This window comes from Prorops nasuta, unplaced genomic scaffold (assembly GCF_024137725.1).
Source record: "Prorops nasuta isolate Cenicafe-Biocafe unplaced genomic scaffold, Cenicafe_Pnas_1.2 PNAS00021, whole genome shotgun sequence".
NCBI classification, from domain to species: domain Eukaryota; kingdom Metazoa; phylum Arthropoda; class Insecta; order Hymenoptera; family Bethylidae; genus Prorops; species Prorops nasuta.
Window position 1 is genome coordinate 3,180,890 of NW_027116818.1, and position 13,246 is coordinate 3,194,135.

General features: G+C 31.5%; 1 protein-coding gene across 2 annotated transcripts in view; it reads right to left on the reverse strand.

The window, feature by feature from the left end:
• Positions 1 to 13,246, reverse strand: part of LOC136780995 (uncharacterized) — a 39,420-nt gene that overhangs the window by 20,825 nt on the left and 5,349 nt on the right. The window contains exons 2-13 of one of the 2 annotated variants that reach the window (XM_066739633.1): positions 9,976 to 10,167; positions 6,236 to 6,358; positions 5,655 to 5,833; positions 4,928 to 5,175; positions 4,388 to 4,644; positions 3,500 to 3,691; positions 2,530 to 3,318; positions 2,263 to 2,439; positions 1,903 to 2,086; positions 1,195 to 1,772; positions 727 to 1,093; positions 61 to 500 (exon numbers count right to left, since the gene is read on the reverse strand). In XM_066739633.1, the coding sequence (XP_066595730.1) occupies positions 61 to 500; positions 727 to 1,093; positions 1,195 to 1,772; positions 1,903 to 2,086; positions 2,263 to 2,439; positions 2,530 to 3,318; positions 3,500 to 3,691; positions 4,388 to 4,644; positions 4,928 to 5,175; positions 5,655 to 5,833; positions 6,236 to 6,358; positions 9,976 to 10,158 (3,717 nt within the window). In that variant the 5' untranslated portion in view covers positions 10,159 to 10,167. The remainder of the gene's footprint in view (positions 1 to 60; positions 501 to 726; positions 1,094 to 1,194; positions 1,773 to 1,902; positions 2,087 to 2,262; positions 2,440 to 2,529; positions 3,319 to 3,499; positions 3,692 to 4,387; positions 4,645 to 4,927; positions 5,176 to 5,654; positions 5,834 to 6,235; positions 6,359 to 9,975; positions 10,168 to 13,246) is intronic. The other variant, XM_066739634.1, reaches the window with a different exon arrangement.

Here is a 13,246-nt window from a genome sequence, read left to right on the forward strand (position 1 = left end):
AGAACGTAATTTAAAAAAAATATTTCAAGACGTTTAAAATGGATCAATGGTCAAACTTACTTTTTGAAAAATGTGAATCTCTTTTTTCGTAATCTCAGTTTCCTCCACAATTTCTTCATGGGTAGTTTCAATCGTGTCAGTTTGAGCAGAAACTGAGGTAGATGGTAATACAAGTGGTTTTTGCTTCTCCAGCCTCTCCTCTTGAATTCTCTGAGCATGAATCGTTGCTTTTTCTAAAGTTTCAGCAGCAAGCTTCTCTGCTATTCGTCTAGCACTTTCAGCTTCTGCCCTGGCTACTTCAGCTGCTAAGGCTTCAGCTTTTATTGCATGCAGCTTTTCGTCTGCTTCTTCCTTTTCCATTCTAAATTTCTCACGAAAATCTTCAATGTCTTTTAAGTTGTCTATCAGTGTTCTTAACTCCGAAGAAACGACTGCGAATGAATCCAGCATTTGTCTATTTTCTGCTACAACCTCTTGAAATTGTGGTAGCCTATCCGTTCCTGAACAAATATAAGGGGTCAAGATTTTGTTATTAATGGTTATTCCATAAATTCATCAGTTAATTAAGATTTATAGTTTTTAACAATGTATTTAGTTGGAGTATAATATTTAGTTTCCGCAGATTCATTTGAGAAGTGTCTTTTAAAAAAATGTATAAATAATATATTTTAAGAAATAAGAGTAAAAGATCTTATTTATTTAATAATGCAGTAATTTAATATTTACCAAATACAATAGTGGACAACCCTCTGATTTTCTCAATTCTTTGTTCCTGTACGTCTTCACCAGGCTTAAGGTAACTATCAATTTCTTTTAGAAGCTCAGCTGCTTCTTGTGGGGATTTTACACCACTAGCTTTTCTAGTCAGCACAATTAACAATTTATTGCCCTTTCGATACCAATCTTTTGCTTCTTCTAGCAATACAAAATATTTGATACATAAATCTATACGTTTCCTCGTGTTTTCTGCTCGTTTCTTCAAAGTCTCCCATCTCGTTTTTAGTGCATTAACATCGTTTTGAATCTTAGGAGTCCATGGAGCTGTAGTCTCTTCGGTTGTTCGAATAAAAGTCTCTATTCTCTGATCTAAAACCTTTTTCACAAAAGAAATATCAAAATAAAAATTAATAAACTATACTATTTACATGATTTGATTAATTATTATACTTATTGATTCTTTAAAAAAATACTCACTTTAATGGTATTTTCAAATTGATTAAAGGCAGATGATGCTGACTTTGCCATTTGCAGATTTTCCCCAAATTTACCATCAACATTTTTTAATTGTTCGTTAAGATCACCAAGGTCAGACTCAATTCTTTCAAGGTCTTCATCAAAACTGCATTCACGTTTGTATTCCTCGACTTTTGATTCAGTTTTCTTCCAGAATGCCTGCCAATTAGATTTGATATTTTCAAAAATGTGCTTCAATTTCTGGATATCCAGGGCAGCAGCTTCTGGTGGCTCTTCAAGTTCAATTTTTGCAATGCAACGCTCAATCTTAGATTGAACTCTCTTTAGATTGTCAGAAATGAATATTGCAGAGGAATCTATTTCAACCCAAGCATTATCCAATTCAGAAATTGTCTTGTAAGATTTTAGATGATCTGCCAGAATTTTTGTGTGACTTATTCTTTGTTCAATATCGTCCAAACTATTAAAAATAGATATTAATAATTCTATAAGGTCTCCATAATTTTCTGCAGTTTGTCGTAAATTTTTATAAGTGTCAGTGAGTCTTGATGAGATTTCTTCATGAATTTGGACATCATCTGTTAGTAAAACGTTTTATTAAAGTTTTTCTAATTGTTGTAAAAATATTATTTTTCATATATATTACATTCGAGTTATAAAATATACATAAATAAACGATAAATCGCTTATTAGTTAGCTTTTAATTACCTTTTTCAAAATATGTCTCAATACTTTTAATTCTAACGTCCAATTCAGCTACAGCTTTATTTAGCTCCGGTACAATACGGAATTTTGAAGTTTGTAAATCTTGAAGAATATCAGAAACTTTGTAAGTGAGAGACGTTATCACGGGATAAAGCTGCTCTCTAAATTTGGAGACCCATTCCAACGTCTGTAAAAATTTTATAAACGATATGAATTTAAAGTACAATAATATAATGACTTGTATGTATAAGAAGAAACAAACATGACATCACAAAATATAATTTATATAAGAAATAAATAAAGAGTAATAATATACATTTAACATATAAAATTATAATTGATAAAACAATAAAAATTACTTACTCTCGTACTTTCTTTAACTCTACGTTCGTGCTCTTCTATTCTTTGTTTCAGAATATGAGTAGCTGTTTGCCACTTCTCATAAGACTCTGTAACAGTTATTTGTTTATTAGCAAATTTTTCCAGCAAAGATTGAACACAAAGACAAGCCCTAGGTACGTCTAAGTAAGGATCATCAACCTAAAAGTAAAAAAATATAGCTATAACTTGCATCTTCTTGTTAAATTTTATAGAATAACAATTAAATATGACAATAAGAGGTATAATTACCATTGAAGCCTCATCCAAGAATTTCTTCCCATATTTGGTAAGTTTAGTATAAAGGGGTTGCAAAGTCTTCCACTTGAGCTCCAACTGCTGAACGTGATTCTCACTTAAAAGAGTGACATCCTTAAGTTCCTTCTGAATCAAATCAATTTCCTTGTCGAGATTTTCTGCAGATTCGTGAAACTCTGCATAGCTTGCACCAAGCTTGATCCTAACAGCCACCAGATTTTTACATTTCTTCCAAGAATTCTGAAGTTCCATAATATTTGCATCAATGTCACTTTTCTGAGATTCGTCCAAACGCTCGTTAATTGGCAGAATTTCGAATCCTAAAGTGTCCACTTCATGAGTTTTCTCTTCCAAGTCTGTAAGCAATTGATGGTGAAGTCCACAAAAGTCTTCAGCCATTGATAAGTCACTGCCCATATCTTGGTGACCCCTGAGGAACGCTTCGGCAATGCTGAGTAACCAATTCTGAAGTTCTTCGCGTCTTTTTAGAAAACTAGTGATCGTTTGGGAGACCTGAAGATTCTCCTTTTCGTGGGCAGTGCAATGCTGCATCAAACGAATTTTGTAGTTCTCTAATTCCTCCACGCTACGTTTGACTCCTTTTGCACCAGGTACTTCCCTTCCTGTGATGTTTAGCAGTGCGTATCCTTCGGTCAATGGTTTCGAAGTGACATCCTCTATTGCATTGGCAATTTGTGAGTGCAAACGAGCCAATTTGGTCGAGTATACTGGATGCTCCGTCGTCATCAACTGGATCTCCAGTTGGTCAAGTTTCGTAATAGCCTTGAAAAAATGTCCATTATTTTTTTACATTCAAACTTAAATTTATAATTAACTAGACTTAACTATTAGTAATTGAATGATGATAATTATTCGCGATTAAAAATAGTTTAATACTTTATACATTTCGTTTCATAAATATTTCTGAGAAATCTGTTTATTGAAACATAATATATCTACTAACCGATCGTGCCAAATCAAAGAAGGCTATTGCTCTGTTCAACAAAGCCTCGTACTGATCCAAATCATTTACATAATCAGCGGCTGCTCCGAGAATCGCGTATGCTTGATCGGTCGCTTGTTCTCCTGCAAAATGCCCTGATGATACCAACTTCTCCGTTGACTTTGTTATCTTAATCGATCGATCCTGGAACTCCTATAAGAAGAGCAGCATTCGTTAAATTTATGCAAATCCAAATTTATGCAAAGCAGATTTTCTTTTCAAATCAATAATTCATGAGTTTATTTCCTTCAATATTGTAGATAAGGTGTTACAAAAACTTGCAGTTTTAAAACGTTTTTGATTTTGCATAATTTTAGTCTCAATGACGCGAAAAGTTAATAAAATATCTTTGCGAAATATTTAATTAAAAAATTTTAATTATACTGATATCAGTGTGTTTGAGATAAGGATCTTTATATATTTTAGTTTTTATCAATTTTTTTAGCTAAAGTAAAAATAATAATAAATTTTCTTTCGGGTTAAGCTTGCATCGAAGATTTATAAAGGGCGTATTAATTTTTTATTTGATCTAAGCCTTTTTCAGGTTATACGTGTACAGTTCAAAATCGTATTAAGGTAAGTCTATTTAGCTGTGAATAGGGCCAGTGAGCCTGCTGCGATTATACACGAAATTCATACACCTACGTACTATTTAGAATTCAAATATTTCATTAACATTTAAATTAATTTATTGTACAAATTGTATGTTGTATGGTTGATAGAAATTTAAATAGGTTTGGGAACTACTGAAGGTGTGTACTAAAGTCGTGACGTAAACACATACTTTTTTTTGGAGATTATTAGATATATCAATTCATTGTTTCTTGACAATTTTTAGAATATAATCACCTTTGCATCAATTTGTAGCTTCTTCAATTCAAATAGCAATAATTCTGCACTGGAAGAGGAATCACCTAGCTGATCGCAACTGCTGGCTAAAGCAGCTATTCTGTCATTCAGAATCTCTTCAAGATCTCGAAGGTCGGTAGCGAGAAGGGCGAGGGCTAAACATTGTTCCAATTGAGTCTTTCTGTTCTTAAACGATATTTCTATGAGACGTCTTCTGTCGTGCAAGTCTTCCAACCACTTCTCCACTTGCATTATAGCTTTATTTAAACAAAAAAAAATTTATTAGTATTTTCAAATAATATTAATCAGGTCCCATTTCTCATACAAGTTTTCTAACTATTTCTTGACTAACATTCTAATTTTATTTTAAAAAATATACTTGTTGCCAAAAGTATAGAAGCTCATTAGCATTTTTGTGTAAAGATCAGTTTAGAATAATAGTGTAATAAATATTTTGTTGAAGTTTCAAATAAATGTTCGGCTGCCATGAATAACGAAGATTGCAAAAGCTTCATATAGAAACAATTAGGCAATTCTTACCATTATAGGCCTCAATTTTAATTTTTTCTGGCTCAGAATCCGTAATGTTTGCACTAGAAACTTCTTTCAGTCTCTCCAAAAGTGTTTTGCCTTCTTTCAAAGCCCCCATCAGGGCTTCCAGCATATTCTTTCTCAAGTTGTGAATCTTCGTCAAGAAATTCTTTACAGCTTCAATTTCAATGGGTAGCAAAGTGTCATTGCAGGCCATTTCCAGTGCCTTCATACTTTCTCTGCACTCATGAGTCCGACTATAATGAAGGAGAGGTAATTTAGAATAATAGAAAATACTTGTCAAGTGGTTTAAAAAAATTCTTTTTGCTTCCATTATTTCACTGACAACTTTACTACTTTCACTACTTTACCTCTTCATAAATAATTTACAACCAATTCTATATCTTCTAAATAAAACTTTTTGCAATAGAGAATGTCTGCGGGGATAAATTTTTTCAAGTGAATACGATTGATTTGATTATCTCTAAACATAAGAAGAGAGTTCATAGAAGTTATTAACCTTTAAAGGACAGGAATTTTTTCCATTGAAATTAATTTTTAATTTTGCAACAAATTTATCCATATACAGAATGTAAAGATACAACAGCCAAATTTGTGTGAGGCCAGTATAGTGGCTGGACCCATCCTCTGCAGGTTAAATAAGAAATAAACGAAGCAGAAAGAAAAAAGATTAAAATGGTTTAAGGTGATTTTAGGGCTAAAAAATGGCGTGTACCATTGGAAGAGAACGTTGGCATCTAATATTTGCTTTCGACGTTCCAGAAGAGTATTCACATCTCTCCAAGCTTGGCCCAGAGTTTCAGCCATAGCTGCGTAAACTTCTGCCCTCGGTCTCTGGGTCGAAATTAATTGGTCTGCTTGACGGAGCAGCTCCTCCACCGGACTCTGTTTACTCTAAACTCATATTTTTCCATTTTTCCATTAGTATATATTAGAAGAAATTTAACAATTTATTTCAAGGCTCATTCATAATATAAAGATCGAAAAAATAATTAAATAAATCGTACACGTTTTTAAACATAAATTAAGAAACAATTGACAATTTTATAAAAAATATTAAATATATTGTAGAATGAAATTACAAATATATTTTTATAATAAAAGAATCGAAAAACACTAAATTAACGAGACAAACTTTTAATGCCCCTTCAAATAAAAATTTATTTTCTGGACATAATCTTCATTAAGAAACAAAAAAGGCTTTAGTGTGTTTAATAATAAAAATTTGATAAATAAATACTGATCCATATAAGAGTTTTTGACGATTAATTGTCTTGAAGAAAAGAAGTTCTTTACCTGCAATCGCAGAAGCACCTCATCATGAGCAGAGAGAAGCTCCGTGGCTTCATCGACCGTGGCACCCAACTTCACAAGGCTCGGTTGAACCTCCAGCACTTTCAAGCGCAGCCACTCATCGTTCTGAAAGTAACAAACGGCAAAATTAAACCTGACCGAGCGACAGATCGCATTAAATTTAATAGCTTCATTTCGGGAAGGTTCGACTCTACATTTCCGGTACAGTGCATACGTGCAACATCATGCAAAACGCAAGAAATAGCCAAGCTAACCCCATCCAAGCCACCATAAACTATACACAGCTTCTTCATCCACTCGTGCAGACACGTACGTGCTGGTCAAAATAGACCCACGATAGTCACAATCCCTTTTCCAATTCTGCTTCCATTATAGACACACGTGAATTCTAACTATCTATACTGAAGTATAATACATTTCTTTTCGAATAGTTAATAAACAATGTTTTTAAGGATTTTAAAGTAATCATATATCGATTTTTTTTTCAAAGGATAATTATTTATATTTTTTAACAAATTATTATCACTTGTATTCAGTTATTTTGTACGTTCCTTCAAGTATAATATATAGAACAGAATAAGGTTGAGAAGTGAATACTGAGAACTTGCTCAGTAAAGCAGTTAGAATTAACGTTGAGTAAAATGAACCTGTCCTATAAACACGAAGCAGCGTAAAGCAGAAATTTGTCAACGTACAGAAAGTACACGCGTGAGCACAAAACTAGATGAGCATGAAATTATTGGAATAAATTTAATCGCCTCCGACTAAAAAGAATAATATATTTTGAAAAATAAGAAGAATAGTTTTTACGAGTTTTAGAAGTAGTGACTAACACTATATTGCCCTTTGATTTTCTTTAGAATATATATATTTTTTTCTTTCATGAGTGTTATATAGCTTGTTAAATGCTGAAGCTTACGTGTTTCTCGAATTAATGTAAAATAAATAATTATATACTGTAGGTGCATCACAAGCTAGGATGAAAATAATTATGAACAAATATAATTAGAAATATAGACATATATACAGATGAGTGCATGATAAGGGATGAGCATAAGACACGACAAATAGACAGGCAATGTTATACTTGTAGATAAATTTTCGTGCACGAAGAAACAACTGATCGATAGGCGAGGCCAAACGATGAAGATAACCTCGAGCTTCTTAAATGTATCTTTTGTATTAAGAAGCCAAATACGGGTAGATATATATTTTCCTCCTCGCAATGATTTCACTTTTTATTCAAAATATGGTCTCGTAGATAGAGTTTATTAAGTAATGAAAATCTGTGTCTCATAACTATATTTTTTGATTATTTTTTAATAAATAAAATCTAATAGTTTGTAAACCAATCTAAATCTTATTATTATACATAATAAAAACAGTTTTGTCAATTATTGATTTACTATTATATTACTCAATTTAATACTGCAATATATAAAACACAAGAATAATCTGATTTGCAATATGAAAAAGTTACGTGAATTTGGAAGCAGGTTCGTTGAACTCATGGTGAGATCACAGAAAAGTTAGATATGCTTCCATTTTTATGCTTTGGCATTCGGCCAATGCTTAACCTAAACGATCTGGTTACCCATGTGCTTCCGTTTGTACTTTTTTATTAAGCTAATAATCTCTGAAGAAAATTTGCTAAATTCCTGAAATTAAATTCATTAAGAATTAGTTTTGTAAATTATTTTAAACGATCGACAGAATATTTTATACACACAAAATGAATGCATCTTAAAAATTCTTGTTATTAATTTAATTTTAACCACATCAACTACTAGTATGACAGTTGAATTGCCAAATTTCTTGGACAATTCCACGAAATAGACTGATGATATATCTATGTCCATTTCAAAGATAATTTATGATTTAGTTGGGATACATTACTTGTGGTAGTACATAATGTATGTACATTTTGCAAATAATTCGTTCACTGTATTATACTGCATATATTTGAGTTATATGGCGTTAGATATTTCGGGACACGAGTCCATAGCTATTTCCGAGTCTTTTCGAATCCGTCAGCGCTTTAGGTAGCCATAGAGCAAAACGAATTCTCCAAACTCCGCGAAGGATAAATTTAACTGCATCGTGCGTTTCGGTCCTTCTAATGTTGAGCCGTGGACGCCTAACAGTGTACGATTTTTACCATTTTTTAATATTTATTACTCTCGTATACATTGTAAATATAACTACGTAAAGTTTGTATTTACCGATAAATTAAACTCGAAATATTACTATAAAATTAATTTATTTATAGAACTTGAGGGACTCTTCATAAGATGTCATAGCTTTATTTAATTGTTTAATAATTTTTATTCACTGTTCAATTAAAATTAAAATAATTACACTGAAAAAAGCTACAAAATGGAAATTCTATTGACAAAAAACTATTTTTGTAATCATTATAAATTGAGAAACAATTCATTTAACTTTGTTCGATTGTTTAAATAATATCCAACTTTCATAACAGACTTTCTACTCATAGAAAAAATAATATTATAGGCAGAAAAAGAAAAACTGTAAGTTGGCGTATATCGAGTGTGCTTGGAACGTTTAGTATCAAGATAATTAGCATGGAAGTTGCTTGGATAAACATTATTACAGATCTGATGTTGTAGGTGGGACTTTTGGATCCGGAAATATTAATTTGCTTCCTAAAGGCGTTTGGACCAGTGAAAATGTGCTATAATGACACGGTGGATAGGTGGGAGAAAAAGAATAAAAATGATTGAGGAGAGAGGAAAAAAGGAGAATTTCATAAATCACCAGACCGGTCCTCTTCCACGTTCTAAAATTGGTCAAAGGAGTCTAAAGCACTCTAAGGAGCCTCGTAGTGGTTTTCTGTTCTCCAACAGCACGTTGTCCCAATTTCAAGCTGCCGAACAAGGCGATGCCTGGCCATACCGGTTGTTCTTCCCATTCCGCTTACCGAACAGTTTCGTCCCTAACTTTGTATGCACCCACACGCACATAATCCGACACACGTGTACACGTAGCCTCACTCATAACCAAAGCTAACCAACTGCAATTCCAGTCCAAGTAAAATTCACTTTCACCCACGAGATTCCTCACTTTTCTCCGGATGCATTCTCTCCTTTTGAATAATTCTCTGAAATTTCTCTAATAATTACCAAATTTTTATTTAAAAAAATTCCTTATGGATAATGAATTATTTAGCTATAACAATATATCAGTTTCTATTTGTAATATTAAAACTGAATTAAATAACAAAATATTATTCAATTTCTGTGAGAAAAACAGCAAATAGAAAAATATTTATTTAAACAATTTTAGTTGTTTTTTAAATTAACATAAATATTTAGAAATTAGAGTATTAGTTGAGAAAAATGTTGCTGTTAAACCAAATAATCATTTGTAGCCACATAAATAAAGCAAAAGTGGTTAATTTAGTATTAGTTTTATATACACTGAAAAAAAGAAATGATTCAAATAACTTTTTATCAATTTAATCAGTCATTTGTTAAAATCGCATACATTTTCATTTGGTGCTATTCAAGTCAAGCTTTATTTGAATCAATTCATTTTTTTTTCAGTATAAATGATTTTAAACCATTTCCTTTATAATTATCCTAAATTTTACATTTAGAGATGTTTGCATAAACTAATAACAGGATGTGAAATAATTGAAACATACTATTTATAGGGATAAGTAAAAAGTCGATGAAACGAGGTTCATTTCATTTTCTTACTTGTAGCAAAGCTATAACGATTTGTGTTTTGCCACTTTGCACTGCTATCGTGCTAATAGTTGTCGTAGGTGTGGTTCCTTCTTGGTTCACTTGCTCATCGTTGATCATCGTAGGGCGAGAATCCGTTTGCCTGGCTACTTCGGAACTTTCCTCGAGCTCCATTGTATCGTGACCATCCACCATCCTTGTAAACTATTTTTACGTATATAATTATTCCAACCAAAATGTGGAATCAAAAATTTCATCAAATCCAAGAATCATATTCAAAGTTTTTTCCCTGTATCTTTGGACCTTTTTCATTACTTTGCCTTTAATATTTGTATAACGACTTGTTATAATTACATTTCTTCAATTGTAATAAAATAGAATAAACGTGTCCAGATAGAGTTAGAAATTTCAAGATTATTACTTCGTGCCAGATGATACGTTATAATTTTATTAAAACTATTATATCTTATATCTATAGTGCCTGTGTTTCTTGCTGGCGTTTAATACACCCAAACAGAATTTTCCCAAGGTTGAGTGATTCATAGTATTGAATGTAGTATCATTCGCATAATTTTATCAACAAGCATGAACTTTGTCATGAAAAATGATTTAATGCTTTCTCAGGGGGAAATGAATTATCTCGTATTATTATTTATCAATTTCTTATTCCTCATCTATTTTTCGAATTTAAATATTGCAAATATTCAATGAATACTGATACAAATATCAGGATTGCCAAGTATCTTTGTTTTCTAACCAGGATTTTTCTAATTTTTATACAAATAACCTTTCAATTTAATAATAATCATTAAATATGATTTTGCGAAGATAATAACCACAGATATTCATAATGCTATTTATTAATTAATTACAGTCTCCGTTTCTTTTTATTACGCAAATTTAACTCTTAATTAGAGTTTCATTATCTTCAAGTCCATTTTTCTTCAAGGAAAAGACAGTTACGTCATAATTTTATCAATGATGTCAGTCAACAGCACGAGTAACGTTAATTTCTCTCAAGCATCGTTGCTACTCCATCAGCTGAATCGATTCACAAGTTAACCGACGTGTGGAATATACTCGAACATAATTTGAATTTCAAATTTTCATTGTAACACAACGCGAAGGTAGTGCATCCTAGATTAGCTGTTACATTACAATAAGTAATAATCACTGAAAAATTGGACATTGTAAGTTCCCAGTAAGAAATACTAGCGTTGGCTGGATTATGAAAATGGAAATGACAGCTGAATCCATTCAAGAGAAATTAATTAAGTGCAGAAGCATTAGTGAAATATCACAGAGGAAATAATAATTGTAGTGATCAATGGACGACTATATTATGTCACAAAATGTTAATTACGAGTTATGACTAACGATTTTAATTAATATCTTCATTTTCTAATATTTTAAATTATTAGAAAACTAATGGGAAAACAACTTTGTTAATAGACTGCGGATCTTTATGTAAATAGCTGACTAAATTCAATTGGTTTAATTGATGTAAATTATTTATCACAATTTTACGAACTGAGCGCTAAGTTAAAAAATGGAGTATACTCAAATTCTGTAATTTATCTCAAGCCAAAGTTTCTTTACAAATATCTATATTTGCATAAACATCTGAGATCTAATGATAAAAAATTATAGGAAATATGACAATTGAATGTCAAGAGGATAAAAATGTTTAAATTGCAGAAGAATTAATGCAATATCACGTAGGCTATTTATTGCTTTATACGTAATAACAGTTGTAGTAAAACGATGGTGTTGGCAAGTGAAACGACAATTTATGCAACAGTTGATTAGTTTATTCAGAAGAATTTATTAAATTCCGGAAGAAGCAATTAAAATCGCGTAATATGCTTATTATATAATTGTGAAATTTTTGTATGCACCCTTTAATTTAAATTTTTGAAGTGTTATTTAATTATACCCGTCGAATAGTAAAACATTTAAACATTGCAAAAGCAAGTATGCCGTATACAGAGTCCTTATGCATTTTTCTTCTTAAGCTTAAACAGTAATAAACAAAACGTATTCGGTTTAACAATTAACTTCTAATTGATGTTCTTTTATTGATTATTTTAACCAAGAACAATGGCAGACGTGAATGAGCTTCGTTAGAAATTGAAAATCAGATATAAGTTAAAAATAGAAGGACTTTTGTCAAAACAAATAATAAAGCTATTAATCGACATTCAAATAATAATACAAGGATTCACAGTCGTTAAAAGATAGAAATGACGTCATGAAAGATCTTCTCGTACAGATTATCGACGGTTGTCATAATTACGGACTATTTTAGGCAACCGTCCATCGCGAGGCCAAAATGAAGAAGCTGTTTCATGTATGCCGATCTAATGGATGTAGCAATTTCCCTTCCTCAATAGTTCCTGCTTATTTTCTTATCTTAATATATGCAATCAGAATAATTAAAATAAGATAAGAAACTAAAAACTATCTCATCACGCAGGAATTGAAAATTTTCGCCCTATTAATTTATATTTTCCATCATTTTTCCAATAATAACTCCTCAAATTACCAACAAAACAATGTTGAAAAAAAAGCCTGATTAAAAACTTAGAAATTTCGAAAATATAAATACTGTGAATAATAATAATTAGAATTGAGAAATTGATATGATTGTCTTTAAAAAATTCAAAGGTTAAAACAAAAAAGATAATTTATGAGACAGGCTTTTTATTTATAGATATAAGATGTTTGAAAAATTTGTGTGTGTCTTTCTTTACACAGCTAATTAGAGAAAATAAATTATTAAGATAGCTGTGTGAGCTTTTTGAAAGCTTTAATTTTCAGGATCACCAAACGCTATTTCAAGAGTTTAAAAGACGGGGGAGTAGCATGGAATATTAACGCCACGAGAAGCCACCTCTCTCTTATTACTCAAAAACAGTGCATGTGTAAGAATTATTTTCTCTCATCTCTATCTTAGCTTCTGTTCATCAGCGTTATTTTTGGCCGTTCGCCAAAGCACGTCTGCGAAAATTCCTCAGACAGACTGTGGCTAACTTCCTTCTTTCATCTGGTCTAGCGGGATTAACAAAAAAAAAAGAATTGCCTAACTTTATCACCGTATAAACAGATCGTCTACCCCCCCCCCCCCTCCCCTCACCTAGTTCTATTTTACACAACATCTACGAAAATTCATATGTTTAAGGTTAATTCAATCATTCATGTAATTCACACGTGAATTTGCAGTATAAAGTTACGTATAACAAGAATAAATTATTCAATTACTTTCTCATTAATCTTGATTAGG